General features: G+C 40.5%; 1 protein-coding gene across 5 annotated transcripts in view; it reads left to right on the top strand.

Annotated features, from left to right (window-relative positions):
* Positions 1-14,199, top strand: part of arhgap40 (Rho GTPase activating protein 40) — an 82,635-nt gene extending 68,436 nt beyond the window's left edge. For all 5 annotated transcript variants that reach the window (XM_062978847.1, XM_008110061.3, XM_062978849.1 and 2 more), the window contains 4 exons: positions 209-349; positions 2,140-2,300; positions 4,805-4,860; positions 11,855-14,199. In XM_062978847.1, coding sequence (XP_062834917.1) covers positions 209-349; positions 2,140-2,300; positions 4,805-4,860; positions 11,855-11,961 — 465 coding nt within the window. In that variant the 3' untranslated portion in view covers positions 11,962-14,199. The remainder of the gene's footprint in view (positions 1-208; positions 350-2,139; positions 2,301-4,804; positions 4,861-11,854) is intronic.
* Positions 14,200-16,463: the final 2,264 nt, after the last annotated feature.

The following is a 16,463-nucleotide window of genomic DNA, read 5'->3' as shown; positions in this document are numbered from 1 at the left end:
AGGTTTGTCTACACTGAACCATCAGAGGTGCCATTGTCTTATCTGCTCATCCAAACAATTTTGTGTTTTGGAATATTTCGGATCTTAGAATTCCAGATAAAAGACACTTAACTTGTAACTGATCTATTAAAGGGACTCTCTTGGGTTTGAAACTGGCCTGCTTTTCCTTTCTTTTTCCTAGAACTAGATCTCTCTCTCTTTCTTTTAGGTTCCATCTTTCTTGGTAGCTCAAGTGAGAAAACTGAATGAGAGCAGCAGTAGGAAATATCAATTCTATGACAAAAGGATAAAAAACTTGTTAAGGAAGATTCATTCAGACAAGGAAAAGACAGAGAAGAACCATGGTGAAGTGAGTGAAATCCTCCATGCCTTTGCATTGCATTGCTATCTCATCCAGGGGATGGGTCTATTAGAGATGAAAAAGAATGGGAAAAACTGCCCATTCTAGTTGTTCAGAATTTTAGCACATTTGTATCACATACCAGATAAACGATTCAATAAGAAGCTACTTTTTATCTGCTTTAATGTCATGTAAGGATTTCTGTCTTTCCAATGTATAACAGTAGTAAGGTAGTGTCTACCTTACAAGAACGTTGTGAAAATATTTCAGAGGTGATGTGGAGCACAAGGATACACTAGATTTATTTGTATGCTTTCTCCATAACTGTAGGATTTTCATTTTGCTGTGGGGTGCTGTATGAATGCCACATGTAGGCAAACAGTTACATATTGTAACATGTCTTCAAGTCTACATCAAATTATGCTGATTCTGTTCTGGGATTTCCTTGGCGACAATTCTTCATAGGAGATTTGCCATTGCCTTCTTTTAGGGTTGGGAGAGTGCAATGTGCCAGAGGTCCCCCACTGGGTTTCAGTGGCTGTGTAGCAATTGAAAGCTTAGTTTCCCAGAGTCCCAATCTATTACTCCATGATGACTTTCTTTTGGAACAGCATTATAGCAATATATGAGACCATAGTTCTTAAACTTGGTTGTAGTCTTCCTAAACAGGAAACAAAAGGAGTTGCATGATATTGTATGGGCCAAGGAAGGAGATGCAGTTTAAAGTTTTAAAATCCTCTATGTTTCTGTATCTATCATGGTTATTATCAAATTCCAATGATTACATGACAAAGGATGTTAGATCTAGGCTCTCTGCCATTAAAGCACACACTGAAATCAGTGAAAACAAAACAAACAATAAGAGTCCACATTTTCAACAAATCTGTTTTCTTAAAAGATTACAAAAATATTCTACCTATCCCTTTTAAAATTGATACGGAGCAAAAGGCTACAAAGGAAGTCCTGGTATCTCAATTGTTTCATAAATACAGAGCTTTCACAGAGTCTGTCCTAACTGGGCCTTTCATGTTTTAGACGGAGGAATTAGTCCTGGGTTTTTGAGACTGAATAAGAGCAACCTTTGAAATTCCTTACATTGGTGAAACAAACAACACTGAATAGAGCTATTAGGTGCATATATTTATATCTGCATCTAAGAATGAGTAGACAATGAAGATGATGAGAACTGAGAAGACTTCAGTTAAAGGTGCTGAAAGAATATCAGTACTGATTTACTGTATATGACTTTTTATATTGATAGTGTATGGATTCTTTACTGTTTACTCATAGAGTTGTGTAATTCATAAAAATGATTTAAAAAAGAAATTCCTGACATTTTGCTTTGAAATCATAGGTGTTTTGCTGTGGTTTCTGTGACAATTCCTACTTGAAATATTTGGTTGGTAGATCACACTGAGATTGATTGGTAACATATAATAAAGTTGCCCATAGTTAACCCACAATGTTGTGATGTTTTCTGGGATAGCAATAGAATTTTCTTCTGTGTGAACACAAGGGGGTGCTCACAGCTATGCTATTTGTTAATTTTAGTCCAGTTCTGCCAACTCTTATGGTCATATGATGGAACTGGTTATAATCTTTATGGCTTTGCATCAGTTCTGTCCATTGCCATCACTACCTGATCTGGTGGTAGTTGCACATACACAACAGAAACACAAGGCAAGGACCTTTTCAAACAGAGTTCCTGATTACTTCTGTATTGCCTTGAAGTTTGTGCAAGTATTTGGATTTTCTTACCTAAATCTCTTCTTTTTCTTGCTACCCCATCTGACTTTCAGCCATCTAAAGTAGTAAAAGTCCAGACCCCCCTGCTTCTAAAGGATTCTCTGGAAGTTCACCTAACTAATGGAATCAAAGCTGCTGATGTATTGAGGCAGTTCCAGAAGAATCTCTGTCAGAACGGCTGGAATATTGTCAACACGGTCCATCTTCTAAAAAGGTAATGCTCCCTCTCTTTTCTGAAGTCATCAATGGATATAGCTTGGATTCACATTCGTTTTATTTTGTTTGAGGCAAGAGAAACATTTAATTTTGTGGAAGGAGTAATATTCAACAGAAGCTGTTTTCACATGGTACTTCAGATTACTCCTCATATCTGGAGAAGGAATGGTTAGTGTTATTAGATCAAAATCTTGACACAGGCCAGTGATTGTGATTGAAGGATGTCACATCAGACAGGCCTGGGTGACGTCATCAAGGGTGAAACGGTTGCATAGCGTGTGCCATTCAAATAAGAAACATATTAAAAAGAAGTTATAAATCTGCAATCATATTTGTGTGTGTGTGTATTGGGTATAATATATGAAAGCATACTACTTTAGTACTGTATTAAAGTTACCTGAGTGGAGACAGGTCCTGTACCTTTAATGGTTGTGTAGAAGAAGGTATTTAAGCAAGTGTTGCTCATTACCAGGTTGTGTTCCCTGCTGAAGTTCCTTCCCACAACCACTAAAGGCACAAAAGACTTGTACATGTTGACATCTGGAAATCATAATTGCATGCTAGAAACTACTCATGCTCATGCTAACTAAAGAAAATACATTTGGGAGTCAGATGTTTAATTTAACCAGTAGACTTACATTTTGAAGCATAGAAGAATGAGTTAGAAAAAGGGAGTGAGTCTGCCAAGGGTTCAGGGATTTTTTGGCAGGTGAGAAAACATTCATAAAATGTAAGGACAGCAGAGTCAACATTAGATTTCCTGCCTGTGTACCCTTGCAGTTTAACTTCTTAATCTCATGTCTGATGAAAAGATAGCCTTCTATAAATCAAATATAAATGTTGATCCTTGTGACTGCTGATATGTTAAGGTATTTGGTGTCTATGGCAACCAAACACAAGTCCCACTTTGAGGTAGAAGGAATAGGGTGGATTGTCTCAAAATAGTATTCTGGAAAATGTGAGGGGTTTGTTGTTGTTGTTGATAGACTTTTTTTCAGATAGATTTTTAAAATGACCAAAAATGAGCATAAAACTAGTGTGAGAAATGTCTTTGCTGCAATCATCTTGGAGTGAAAGTGAAGCAGTCTTGGCCTCGATGTGCAGTGTGTATATGTGTGTGAGCTAGAAATGGAAATTGCATTTGTGAGAGAGGAGTGGAATTAGAACAGGTTTGGAAAAGAAAGATAACTGTCTGTGACCAGAGGAAAGTTCTCCACTAGCTAGTATTTGTATTGGAAATAAGTGCTTCTTTGCACTGAAAACAGATCTCTCCTCTCCCACCAAAGCAAATACCATCTTGGGGAAAATAATATTCCTGAAATCATTAACAGGGAGAGTAAGTGGTTAAATTTTCTCTCTGGACTGCTTTGATTCCCTCCCCTTTGTGCAATTTGCATTTTTAAGCACCTGCACTGTAAAATGTGTTTTGTCAGGTGTAGCTTAGCCTTCAAAGCATTCATTACCTCCTGAACTTTACAGCCATTGCATTGCTGTGACCTTAAAGTGATTAAGGTCCATATAAACTGTTTTGTGTCATGGTCCAATGAATGATCTGAATGCATGCGATTCATTTACTGAGATGAAGCTGATGTGGCCCTTAAAGGAGAAGCCACTTGGGAGCCATTTTTAAATATCACTAAGCTTTCCAAAGGAGACATGGAAGTAAGTGTGCAATAAACACCAACCACAGTCACAGTTTGATGATGACAGGTTATGACCTGAATCAAAGACTGACTTATAAAAGCTTCTTAGGCAATTCATGCATCTGTTAGCATGTTCCATAGGCATAGAGTTTCTGGCTTTTCTCCCCCAGTAAGTGACATCGACATCTGAATAACAGGAAGTTAAAGAGGAAAAAGAGGACCCTAGTGTGACATGATGGATTTCAGGCATTAGCACTTAATGCTCTATTAACAACAGCCATTTCCACCTGGGACTGTTGCAGTTTTTTTCTTTCACACCTTCAAGCAGCTCCAGAATTGGCTGTTGAAGCAAACTTGGTGTGTTGATAGGCATTGATTTTTTAGCCTTTTTTATTTCTGTCGTGAGAGAGTAGTTCTTTTTAAAAGGCTTGGCGTGTATGTGAAAATATCTGCACAAGCTACCCAGACTTTAATAGTCATCCAGTCTCCTCAGCATACCCTGAGAATTATCACCTTTTCAGGACTGCACTGAGTAGGGATTTGTGAAACTATAGTGTAGAAGTTGGGTACAGTCAGTCATCTCCATACATCTCTGTATAGTGATTTTATGAAAGTCTCTTGAAAGACTATTTGCTACAGTTTTACAGAGTTCCATCACTCCTCTTTTTCCATGAATTCAATATAGTTTTATATTGTTTTAGCTTTCTCTGCTGGTGCTCCACCCAACTACAACTACTATGGTTTCATAGTATTGGGCTAGGACATTTAAAGTGGAAACTAACTGCATTAGATGCAGTCCTTGAATGTCTTGGTGTCAGAACTGCTTGTTAACCATGTTCTGTTTCTTTTTGCTCTGCAGTAATGGTTCAGTGGATTCAGTGAACCTGCTACTTTATGAAGTTGGTGGCAATATAAGTAAGTGAATTTGTAATATTGAGCATTTATTCTCAATGGTGGGGAATGTGGGGTCAAGTGGGTGAATAGATGAGGTTGCGCAGTTGAAGGAAGAAACTGTTGCAAGAATGATTCAGTTAGGAAGCAGTGGGTGTAGAAACCAATGTGAAGGTTGCTGAGCATTTACATGCCATCACAGTGCTAAGTCTTGATTTAAGCAAGTCTTTTTCTCTTTTCATTGACATGGAAACAGAATCTGGTCATGAGGCAATAACTCTGGCAATAATATGTAGTTTGTAGAACTGTGTCTGTCAAAGACAGAACGCTCCAAATAGAATACAACACAGTTTATTGAGGTTACAGAACTAAAAATTGCCCGTAGGAAACAAAGGACTAGGCAAACACTTGTCTTCAGTGTGAAAAGTAACAAAAATAACTTTGTTTGAGTTTAAACAGTTCGAAAGAATAAACCGGATTAAACAGAAGTTTAATCCGGATTAAATCAAAGGTGCTTACTTCAGCCTGGCAATTAAACAAACAAAAACTGGTTAACAAAAGGTCAAAATGAACACAAAACCCAGCAGCAGATTCCCCTCTGCTACTCAAGAGCTACAGAAGTAACTCGGGCTGTTGCTCCTCCGTGCAACGGGCGAAAACCAGGTCCAGGCACATCAATCAGGGTAACGACGGTCAGCGGGGTCCCAATCCGGTCCGAGGTCGAAAGCCGAATGCAGACGTCTAAGGTTCCACAAGTTCCACCGATAGGCACAGAAGGGTTAGTCCAGAGTCGTAGTCAGTCAGTCAGTCCAGCGTCAATCCAGAGTTGGCAATAATGTCCGTCAAAAAGACGACGGAGGTCCAAGGTATACAGCAAACGAATCACACCCGTCTTCAGGAAGTTCCCCAACAAGAGCCCAAGCGTTCATCCAGATTACCTTGCCCAACGCAATTAGCCATTGATTCTAAACCCCATTTTATGCCAGTTCATAACTCCTCATCGCTGTCAGCTGCTATCCTAATTCCAGGTGCCTCCTCATCATCATCCTCATCAGAACTAACACACCTTTGACTACGCCCCACAGCATCCCCAGCTGTGGATCCCGTTCCATCTCTCCAGCCCGTCCACGGGTCCGATCCTGCAACCCGCCAGTCGCCTCCCATGCTATCATTGCCAGGGACACCCAAATCCTCCCTCACATGAGTCCATTCCATGTCATCCTCCTCTGAGCTAACCATCTCTTCCTCCATTCCCTCGGTAAAACCCTCAAAGGAGTCTTCGTCAGTTGGTTCTGCAAATAAGTCCCGGAGCCGCTTCCTTTCACGTTCCTCAAAAGAGTCTGACTCTCGAGGAGTCTTACGACCTCGTCTCCTAGTATCGGAGCCAGAAGGCTCAACCATAACACTATCCCCTCTCACAAAGGCCTCCTCCTCCAAAGGAGAAGACACAGCAGTGATCTCCTCGGCTACAGTGTTACGGCGCCCGGAAGTATCTAACTTCAATAAAGAACGATGAAAGACAGGGTGGATCTTAAAAGAAGATGGCAAGCGCAATCTAAATGCCACAGAAGAAATCTTTTTAACAATAGGGAAAGGTCCCAAATACCGTGGCGCAAACTTTCCCCCAGTATGTTTAATATATTTAGAGGATAACCAAACCAGATCCCCTTCCTCCAACTCCTCCCCGGCTTGTCTATGGCGGTCGGCTTGAGTCTTCTGCGCTGCCTTAGCTTCTAATAACAAACGACGAGCAACATCATGTAAGGCAGCCATTTCAGAGGAACGGTACACCGGATCAGAGGAAACCACATTGGTCGACGGCGCCACCCCTCCCTGCGGATGAAAGCCATAAGTTAACTCAAATGGCGTGTGTTGACTAGACGTATGTACAGCGTTATTATAGGCGAATTCAGCCACCGACAACCATTTTACCCAAGCACTTGGTTGTTCTAAACAGAAACAACGTAAATACTGCTCCAACAACCCATTAACCCTCTCAGATTGTCCATCCGTTTGTGGGTGAAAAGCAGAGGAGACATTCAACTTGGTTCCCAAACACTCATGGAAGTGCCTCCAAAAACGAGATACAAATTGAGGAGCTCTATCAGAAATAATAACCTCAGGAGCCCCTTGCAAACGGAAAATATGCTTGGTAAAAAGTAAAGCCAATGTAGGAGCCGCTGGAATTGTTGAACATGGTATAAAATGAGCCATTTTAGAAAATAGATCCACCACCACCCAAATACATGTATAACCCCCAGACCTAGGCAAGTCAGAAATGAAATCCATGGAAATAATCTGCCATGGTCTCTCAGGAACGGGCAAGGAAGATAATAATCCCCTAGGGCGCCCAACAGGCGTCTTACTCTGCTGACATACTGCACAGCTATCACAAAAACGGAGAATGTCCTGTCGCATTTTAGGCCACCAATAGTTTCTAGTAATGAGTTGTACAGTCTTAAACCTGCCAAAATGCCCAGCTATCGGTTCATCATGATGTGCCCTAATGACTTCCAACCTGAGAGCACCCGCCGGTACATAAACTTGTCCATTACGTACCAATACCCCCTCCTGGTCCTGTAAATGAGGCAACACCGTACGAGTCCCTACCGAAAGTAATATGAGTTGCTCTTGAGTCCAGTTATCGTTCTTCTGAGCCTCTAGGATTTGAGCATGTAAACCAGCCTCGTTTTCTACCACGCATAAAGAGGCAGTGGGCAATACTGTCTGACACACTGCCTGCTCGCAAGTTTTAAACTCAGGTTTACGAGATAATGCATCTGCCCGTAGGTTTACCTTCCCCTCCACAAACTGAACCTTAAAGTTGAACCTAGAGAAAAACAAGGCCCATCGAATCTGACGTTGATTCAATTTCTTGGCAGTTTGTAAATGTTCTAAATTCTTGTGGTCAGATCTGACCACAATTTGATGACGTGCGCCCTCTAACCAGTGCCGCCACACCTCAAACGCCACCTTGATAGCCAACAATTCCTTTTCCCAGATGGTGTAATTTTGTTCAAAAGGTGTTAGTTGTCTGGAGTAAAATCCACAGGGACGCAAAGTCCCTGATGAATCCCTTTGAGATAATACAGCCCCCAACGCATAACTAGAAGCGTCTGCTTCTACTATGAACGGTTTATCAATGTCTGGATGGATTAGTATATTGTCAGCTTGAAAACTAGATTTCAACTGTAGAAACGCATCGTGAGCCTCCCGTCCCCACACAAACGGTTGCTTTTTACGCAAGAGTTGTGTTAAAGGTACAGTAAGTTTGGCAAAGTTTGGGATGAACTCTCGATAGTAGTTAGCGAATCCCAAGAATCGCTGTACATCTTTTTTAGACTTGAGTTCTTGCCACGAGTTGACCGCGTCAACTTTGTGCGGGTCCATTTTTAGTTCCTTTCCCGAAACTACATGTCCCAGGAACTCAACTTCAGACACGTGAAATACACATTTGGAAGCCTTAGCAAAAAGCCCATTACCCTGTAGACGTAGTAATACCTGCCTCACATGCTGCTGATGTTCCTTTTCATCCTTAGAGAAAATCAATATATCGTCCAAATAAACCACTACAAATTGATCAATTAAGTCCCTAAATACATCATTTATAAATCTTTGGAAGACAGCAGGTGCATTGCATAATCCGAAAGGCATCACACGGAACTCGTGACATCCGAAACACGTGTTAAATGCCGTCTTCCATTCGTCACCTTCCCGTATTCTAATTAAGTTATATGCCCCCTGTAGATCAAGTTTGGTAAAGATCTTCGCCCCTTGCACTCTCGATAATTCCGAAATCAAAGGTAGCGGGTATCTATCACGAATGGTGTGCTTATTAAGAACCCGATAATCGCATACCAGTCTAAGCTCCCCTGTCTTTTTAGCCACAAAGAACACAGGTGCAGCAGTTGGAGAGCTAGATGGGCGAATAAACCCTTTGTCTAGGTTCTCGTCAAGAAATTCCCTCAAGGCTTGTCTTTCTGGCACCGTTAAAGCGTACAACCATCCTGCTGGTAACTTAGCGCCCTCTATTAATCTAATCGCGCAATCGTATGGCCTATGAGGCGGCAACTTATCCGCTTCCCTCTTACAAAACACATCTTGAAATTCCCTATATTCAGCCGGTACACCCTCCATGTCAATCTGAGAGGAATTTAAAGCAAAACATCCTTGTCTTCTAAAAGCTATAGTACGCTTCACCCAATCCACTTGAGGGTTTACTAAAGTTAACCAATCCATTCCCAGGATTACATTGTATCTTGGTAACCGTGTAATGTCCCATACAAACTTTCCAGTTACCCCTTGTACCTCCCACGTTAATTCTGAGGTTTCACGATTAACCACCCCAGACTCCAGTAGTTTCCCGTCCGCTCCTTCCACCCATATATCGCATGCTTTACTTACTGTAGGAAGCCCATGCTTCCTCGCAAACCCAACATCCACATACGAGACCGTAGCCCCTGAGTCCAGCAGTGCCAGAGTAGAAGCAAGTTCTTTTCCCCCAACAGATAAGGAAATGGGTACAAAAACATGTTTCTTCCCCTCAAGTGACTGCTTTATAAGCCCTAATGCGTTGGACTCACGTCGCACTAGGGCTGACCTTTTCCCGAAAGCTGAGAAGGTTTAACATTACAATTTCTAGCAAAATGCCCAGCAGTCCCGCAATACAAACATAATCCCAATTGCCTTCTATGGTCTTTTTCTGCCATTGACAACTTTCTAAACACCCCGAGTTCCATTGGCTCCTCTCCCTTTGCCACAGGTGCCCTAGGCGTAGATACAGATGGCGCATACATTGCTCTAGACTGTTTGCGAGATTCGAACCGGGCGTCCAAACGCAAAACTTTAGCCACCAAAGCGTCCCAGTTTTCTGCCGGCTCTAAACGCGCCAATTCATCCTGGAGATAATCATTCAAACCAGCAATAAACAAAAGCATAAACGCGTTCTCCCCCCAGTCTAGTTGATGACGAAAAGAGTTAAACTTATTTAAATAATCCAAAACAGACCCCTTTCCCTGTTTTAACCGATACAGAGCCCAGCTAGCATTCTCCATACGGAGGGGATCCCCAAAAGTGTCAGATAGTAATTTCTTGAAATCATCTAAATTGTCCTTGACTGGGTCATTTCCCAAAATCAAATTAGTGGCCCATTGTCCCGCACGACCGGTCAACAGACTCAAAATAAATGCCACCTTACTGGTGTCCGTAGGAAAAGCTTGTACGCTAATCTGAGAAAAATAAAGTTCAATTTGTGCCAAAAAAAGTGGGCAATTTGTTTCGAGACCCATCAAAACGCTCAGGAGTCATTACATGTCCTTTAGCTCTCTGTGCTGCTTGTGCAGCGTAAAATGCAGCCTGCAGCTGGTCAAAGCAGGCCTTAAGTTCCTCCATCGTCTTCTTGACGTGGAAACCTCACTAGAAAAACTTTCTTTTATGGCGCGTTGGGCAATCTGTCAAAGACAGAACGCTCCAAATAGAATACAACACAGTTTATTGAGGTTACAGAACTAAAAATTGCCCGTAGGAAACAAAGGACTAGACAAACACTTGTCTTCAGTGTGAAAAGTAACAAAAATAACTTTGTTTGAGTTTAAACAGTTCAAAAGAATAAACCGGATTAAACAGAAGTTTAATCCGGATTAAATCAAAGGTGCTTACTTCAGCCTGGCAATTAAACAAACAAAAACTGGTTAACAAAAGGTCAAAATGAACACAAAACCCAGCAGCAGATTCCCCTCTGCTACTCAAGAGCTACAGAAGTAACTCGGGCTGTTGCTCCTCCGTGCAACGGGCGAAAACCAGGTCCAGGCACATCAATCAGGGTAACGACGGTCAGCGGGGTCCCAATCCGGTCCGAGGTCGAAAGCCGAATGCAGACGTCTAAGGTTCCACAAGTTCCACCGATAGGCACAGAAGGGTTAGTCCAGAGTCGTAGTCAGTCAGTCAGTCCAGCGTCAATCCAGAGTTGGCAATAATGTCCGTCAAAAAGACGACGGAGGTCCAAGGTATACAGCAAACGAATCACACCCGTCTTCAGGAAGTTCCCCAACAAGAGCCCAAGCGTTCGTCCAGATTACCTTGCCCAACGCAATTAGCCATTGATTCTAAACCCCATTTTATGCCAGTTCATAACTCCTCATCGCTGTCAGCTGCTATCCTAATTCCAGGTGCCTCCTCATCATCATCCTCATCAGAACTAACACACCTTTGACTACGCCCCACAGCATCCCCAGCTGTGGATCCCGTTCCATCCCTCCAGCCCGTCCACGGGTCCGATCCTGCAACCCGCCAGTCGCCTCCCACACTAGCATTGCCGGTGACACCCAAATCCTCCCTCACACGAGTCCATTCCATGTCATCCTCCTCTGAGCTAACCATCTCTTCCTCCATTCCCTCGGTAAAACCCTCAAAGGAGTCTTCGTCAGTTGGTTCTGCAAATAAGTCCCGGAGCCGCTTCCTTTCACGCTCCTCAAAAGAGTCTGACTCTCGAGGAGTCTTACGACCTCGTCTCCTAGTATCGGAGCCAGAAGGCTCAACCATAACAGTGTCCTACATATTATTGCAGAGTAGAAGTGCAGATTTGGAAAATTCAATAAAATCCAACAAAAGGTATGAGAATAAGCCTAAATCCAACATCATGGTAGCAGGCAGGACACTCTTTACTCATTTGCAGTTATCAAGACCCAAAGACTTGATCTTTAAAATTTCTCAATATTTCTGGAGTAGGCTTTGAAAATATCTAGGGGATGGTAGAGGGAAGAATCATTCCTTTCTGCGCCTGCTGATGGAAGCAATTATCTATCAGAGCAGTTCCATTGGATACCAGCTATATTACTGTGTATCTTGTAATTTTTGTAAGTCATGAAATTATTCAGGTGCATCTTTATATAAATAATTAGGATAATATGGGTAAGAGTGATGAGATGGATTGTGCATGCTGCATATCTAGATACAAAACAGAAAGATAGGTTTTTAGCTTTTCAGACTTCATTTAAAAATGTATTTTTCTTCCTAACAGGTGAGCATTGCTTGGACCCAGATACATACCTCTTAGACTTGTACCATGTAAATCCTCATGCAGAATGGATTATAAGACCAAACCCATCTTTTTCAAGAATGTTCTAGGAAGATCACTCATAGGAAAACCCAACTAGTTAAATAAATTGTCAGGAGAGAGGGATTTCAAGCCTAATCTGTGTCTCAGTATTTTATTAATGAGTGAACAGACAATGGAAGAAGAAACGGTTTCTTTTAAATGTTCATATGGACAAATTAATCAGTGGGAGTTCCACAGATGATATATGACTATTAATGAGAGTTGCCAGGAGATAAAATACTAAAAGAAGAGCAATTTCTGTCAAACTGGTATTGAACGTTCATTCATTTATTGAAGATACCTAAATTCTGCACACTGGAAGGAGGTGAATCCAGAATTGCAACTTGCTGCAGTTGAAAAACTTTATAACAGGAGGCAACAGATTTGGATTAAGACTTCTTGGATGGATATGGGTGCTTTTTATTATTATTTCTAGAGAGTGTAACATAAATTGCTCAGAATGTCAGGAGAATAAGAAGGAAACCATAATGGGAGATTCTACCTTCTTAATATCACAGTCTAATCAGACTAGTTGTGAAATAGTAGCTATGCACAAGTGTATGCATTGAATGTCTTCTGTGAAGCATTCTAATACAGTCCAATATATAAATTGTTTTTGTAAGCATGCACAGTTTTTCTGTGACCTTTTAAAAAATGTAATGTGCTCCGAGAGCACCTTCCTACTTGGCTACACTAAACCACTTCAGTATTATGCTTTAATTACTATTTTCTAATTTTCAAAGTGGATTTACTATCCATATCTGGTAGTAATAATTCCCTACTGGTAAGAAAATTCAACTAAGGACTTATCTTCCTTCTCCATACTCTTACATCAGTTGTTCTGGCAAAGACAATCCTTAAACACCTGAGCCATATAGATTTTTTTAATCTTCTTGTCTTTCTTGGTTTTTTTTATGCTATTGTTTTTTAATACTGTGTTTGTAGGTGTGTTTACTAAAAGCCTGTTGAATGTGTGCAGATTTTTTTGAAGAAAATTATTACCTGTACTTGGATATCCTTGTGATAACCTCTGCTTTCTCTGAAAAAGAAACAAGCTGAAATAGCCATCTAACTTTCAAGAATGTTTTCCTCCCTTTCCACTTGAAATTGGACAGGACCCATTCTGTCTTGTTTTTGAGTTCAGGAACAAATAGAGACAATAAAAAGAGATGTGCTTACAGACTAGAGCATCTGGGAAGGCTGTACTTCTTTGCAAGAAATCGCACTGTCAAGGAATCCCAGCAGAACAAAATATAAACAATTTGTTTGAGTAGATATTGCAGGAAGATTTCATTTATTTTGATGTAAAAAGATGTAAAAGAATATATTTGTGTTATCTGATACTTTACAAAATTCATTTACAACAAGTTATCAGATTGGTTACAAGTTGCAACATGGGAAGCATACATATTTTCAAATTTTTTTTTGCATCCAATTAAATGTAGACAGAGCAAGGAACCTGTCACACTACATAGTTATCACACTATGATTCTGCTTTAACTGTCATGGCTGCATCCTATGGAATTCTGGAGTTTGTAGTTTGTCAAGGCACTAGTGCTCTCTGGCTGAGAATTCTCACTGTCCTTGCTTTAACATGCAAATCCCAGGATTACATGGCAGTTAATGAGGAATCATAGTGTTACTGTTGTGCTGTGTGAAAAGGGCCAAAACGGTATTGTTTTAAAGTTGTTTTTGTATAATTGATTGGGCCACAGTTTAATAAGAATTAGTATGATCATTATTTTTATTTTCCACTGAGAACGTTCAGTTTTGTACATGAGACCAATCTGAATGGAAAGCAATGAGACTGAAAAGAAATTGCTGGATTAAACTCTGCAAAAACACTAACAAAGTCATGTGGAAAATCATATGGGGAAACATACCTTAAGATAAATAGACCAACATTTGAGGAGTAAACATCTCAACTATAATGTCAATGTTCTTTCAAATGCTTTTGATGTCCTTTATCTCTTGTTGACAGCAGTTAAAGCAGTGAGTCATAAAATGGACTTTTGTTCTTGTTTTCATATTTGTGTGTTTTAATTATGATTTATATTAATATTTTGATGCTGTATTTAAAACAGTCAATAAAGAAAAAGTCATATTTTCAAAACCATTTTACCCTGTATCACACATTATATTTTGTCAGTTGCTGGATATTACCTGTTGATAAACTCTACAAACTAGCTGGCATTGCCCTTCCGTGATGTGAAATGGGAAGTGTCTGCTAACTGTGTGAGAAATAAAGTTGAACACTGTGAAAACCATCTCCTGCATGGCTATCATATTCTTCCCAGTAGACTCAAATCAAGGAAAAGCTTCATGAGAACCACCACTCCTCTTAATGTTCCCCCAGCAACAGTAAGAGTATCCATCTGGGCAACTAAACTAGGAAGTCCCAGTTGGATGGCCCCCCGTGAGAGTCTGCCTCCAGGGGCAAACCAAGAATGGGCAAGTCCCTGAACAGACTCAGAAGTGGAGTGGGCAGGTCAAAAGACAACCTGGCCAAATTGCACTACCTAAAAAAATCCCCCACCTTATGTGACTGTGGAGCAGAACAGACAACTCCGCATCTGTATGCTTGTCCGCAATGTCCTGCCTCATGTACAGAGGGAAAAGACAATGCGGTCGCTGTTGCCCATTTTTGGTCAAAATATATTCAGCCGCTTGTGCTCATTCTATTTTATCAGTTTTATACTAATTTTTGCAATGCTTTCGATTTGAAATAAATACATAAAGTTGCTGGATTTTTCCCCCACACACAAAAAACAAAAACAAAACAAAAACCAGTGGGTGGAATTGACTGAACTGTGAAGCAGGATGGAAAAAACCATGGTTCTTCATTGTGATTTCAGTGCTTCACACAAATTGGATTTGTATCTGTGCAGATATCATGCTTGGAATGTTCTAGAGCTGAGCAGCTTTGGGTAGGAATCCTATTTCCATCAACACTAGCCCACCACTGCTACGCTTCATCTCACAACCTTTTCATCGGTCACTAGACAAACTCAAACCTCTTTTCTATCGAGTAACTTCCAACTCATTTTCTTGCTTCCTCTTCCTTTCCTCCCTTCTCTCCTTCAGCCACTACTACTTTTGTCTTGGAAAGGTCATATTGTCCAACAGTGTTCAATTTTCTGGGACTTTTAATAGACTTTTTGAAGAATCACAGTTACAGGTAAGCATCCTAATAGTACTAAAAAATAGGATTGCAGAGGAAACAAGGCAAGTAAAAAAAGATCAAGAAGGCACTACAAGATATTGAAAAAAAAATTCAGAACTCTTTGTAAGGACATAACATGTAGATGAATGAGTTTCAACATCCAGTATAAACTCAACTACACTGGACCCAAGTAGTCAAATGATAAACACAAATGTAATACCCATACATTCATTTGACTAACTTTAGTTATAACTAGCAACTATATATTATATAGTAGACCGGGTTGTGTGTTTTCCGGGCTGTATGGCCATGTTCCAGAAGTATTCTCTCCTGACGTTTCACCCACATCTATGGCAGGCATCCTCAGAGGTGTGAGGTATATGGGAAAAACTAAGAAAGGAAGGTTTATATATCTGTGGAAGGTCCAGGGTGGGAGAAGATCTCTCATCAGTTGGAGGCCAGTGTGATCACCTTAATTAGCATTGAATTAAGGTGATTAATTACAACATTCACACTGGCCTCCAACTGATGATCTGAGGATGCCTGCCATAGATGTGGGTGAAATGTCAGGAGAGAATACTTCTGGAACATGGCCATATAGCCTGGAAAACACACAACAACCCTGTGATTCCAGCCATGAAAGCCTTCGACAACACATACAGTAGACCGTTAGCATCAACTAAGGTTTAGTTTCAGGACCTCTATGGATACCAAAATCTATGGATGCTCAAGTATTATTATATAGTAAATAGCATCTTTTACACCATTTACAAAGCAACAAATATTATTTCCATCCCTAGTTAAGAACAAGCAAGAAAGGAACTCTTTGGCTAATATCAGTTTGTAACTTAACAGCTATATTTTAGACTAAATGAAAATTCCCAGAATTCTGCTAAAGCAGCGTAAGTGCGACAGTACAACTAGAGATTACCAGTGGATATTTGGGTTATCTCTATGAAGCAGACATTGCACGTGGCTTCTCTCAATCCTCTGCCTAATTGGCGTCAGTCAGCACTCCCAGACTGTGAAATACATAATGAAAAAATGCAATCACATCCAGAATAGGCTGAATAATGCTTCCTTCTTTTACTGTCTCTTCTATTCTTTTAGATCCATCCTCTATTGATCTAAGGCATATTTTCATGGTTTCTCTTGACTCTGATAAGAAGTATAAATAGATCTTGAGTGTCATTGGTGTATTCTTGGCACTTCAAAATTTAGATGTCATTTGGTAATTCTGTGTAGATTGTTAAAACAGATTAAAAAACAATAGTGTCTCATTTATTTTAAGCATAAATATCTCTAAACCATACAGGAGTTGTCCTTCCTCTGAAGCTAGGTAACTGACTGTAACTATTTTATTGCTTT

The sequence above is a fragment of the Anolis carolinensis genome, chromosome 4 (genome assembly GCF_035594765.1).
Source record: "Anolis carolinensis isolate JA03-04 chromosome 4, rAnoCar3.1.pri, whole genome shotgun sequence".
Classification (NCBI taxonomy): domain Eukaryota; kingdom Metazoa; phylum Chordata; class Lepidosauria; order Squamata; family Dactyloidae; genus Anolis; species Anolis carolinensis.
This window is presented reverse-complemented; position numbering and strand designations above follow the sequence as displayed.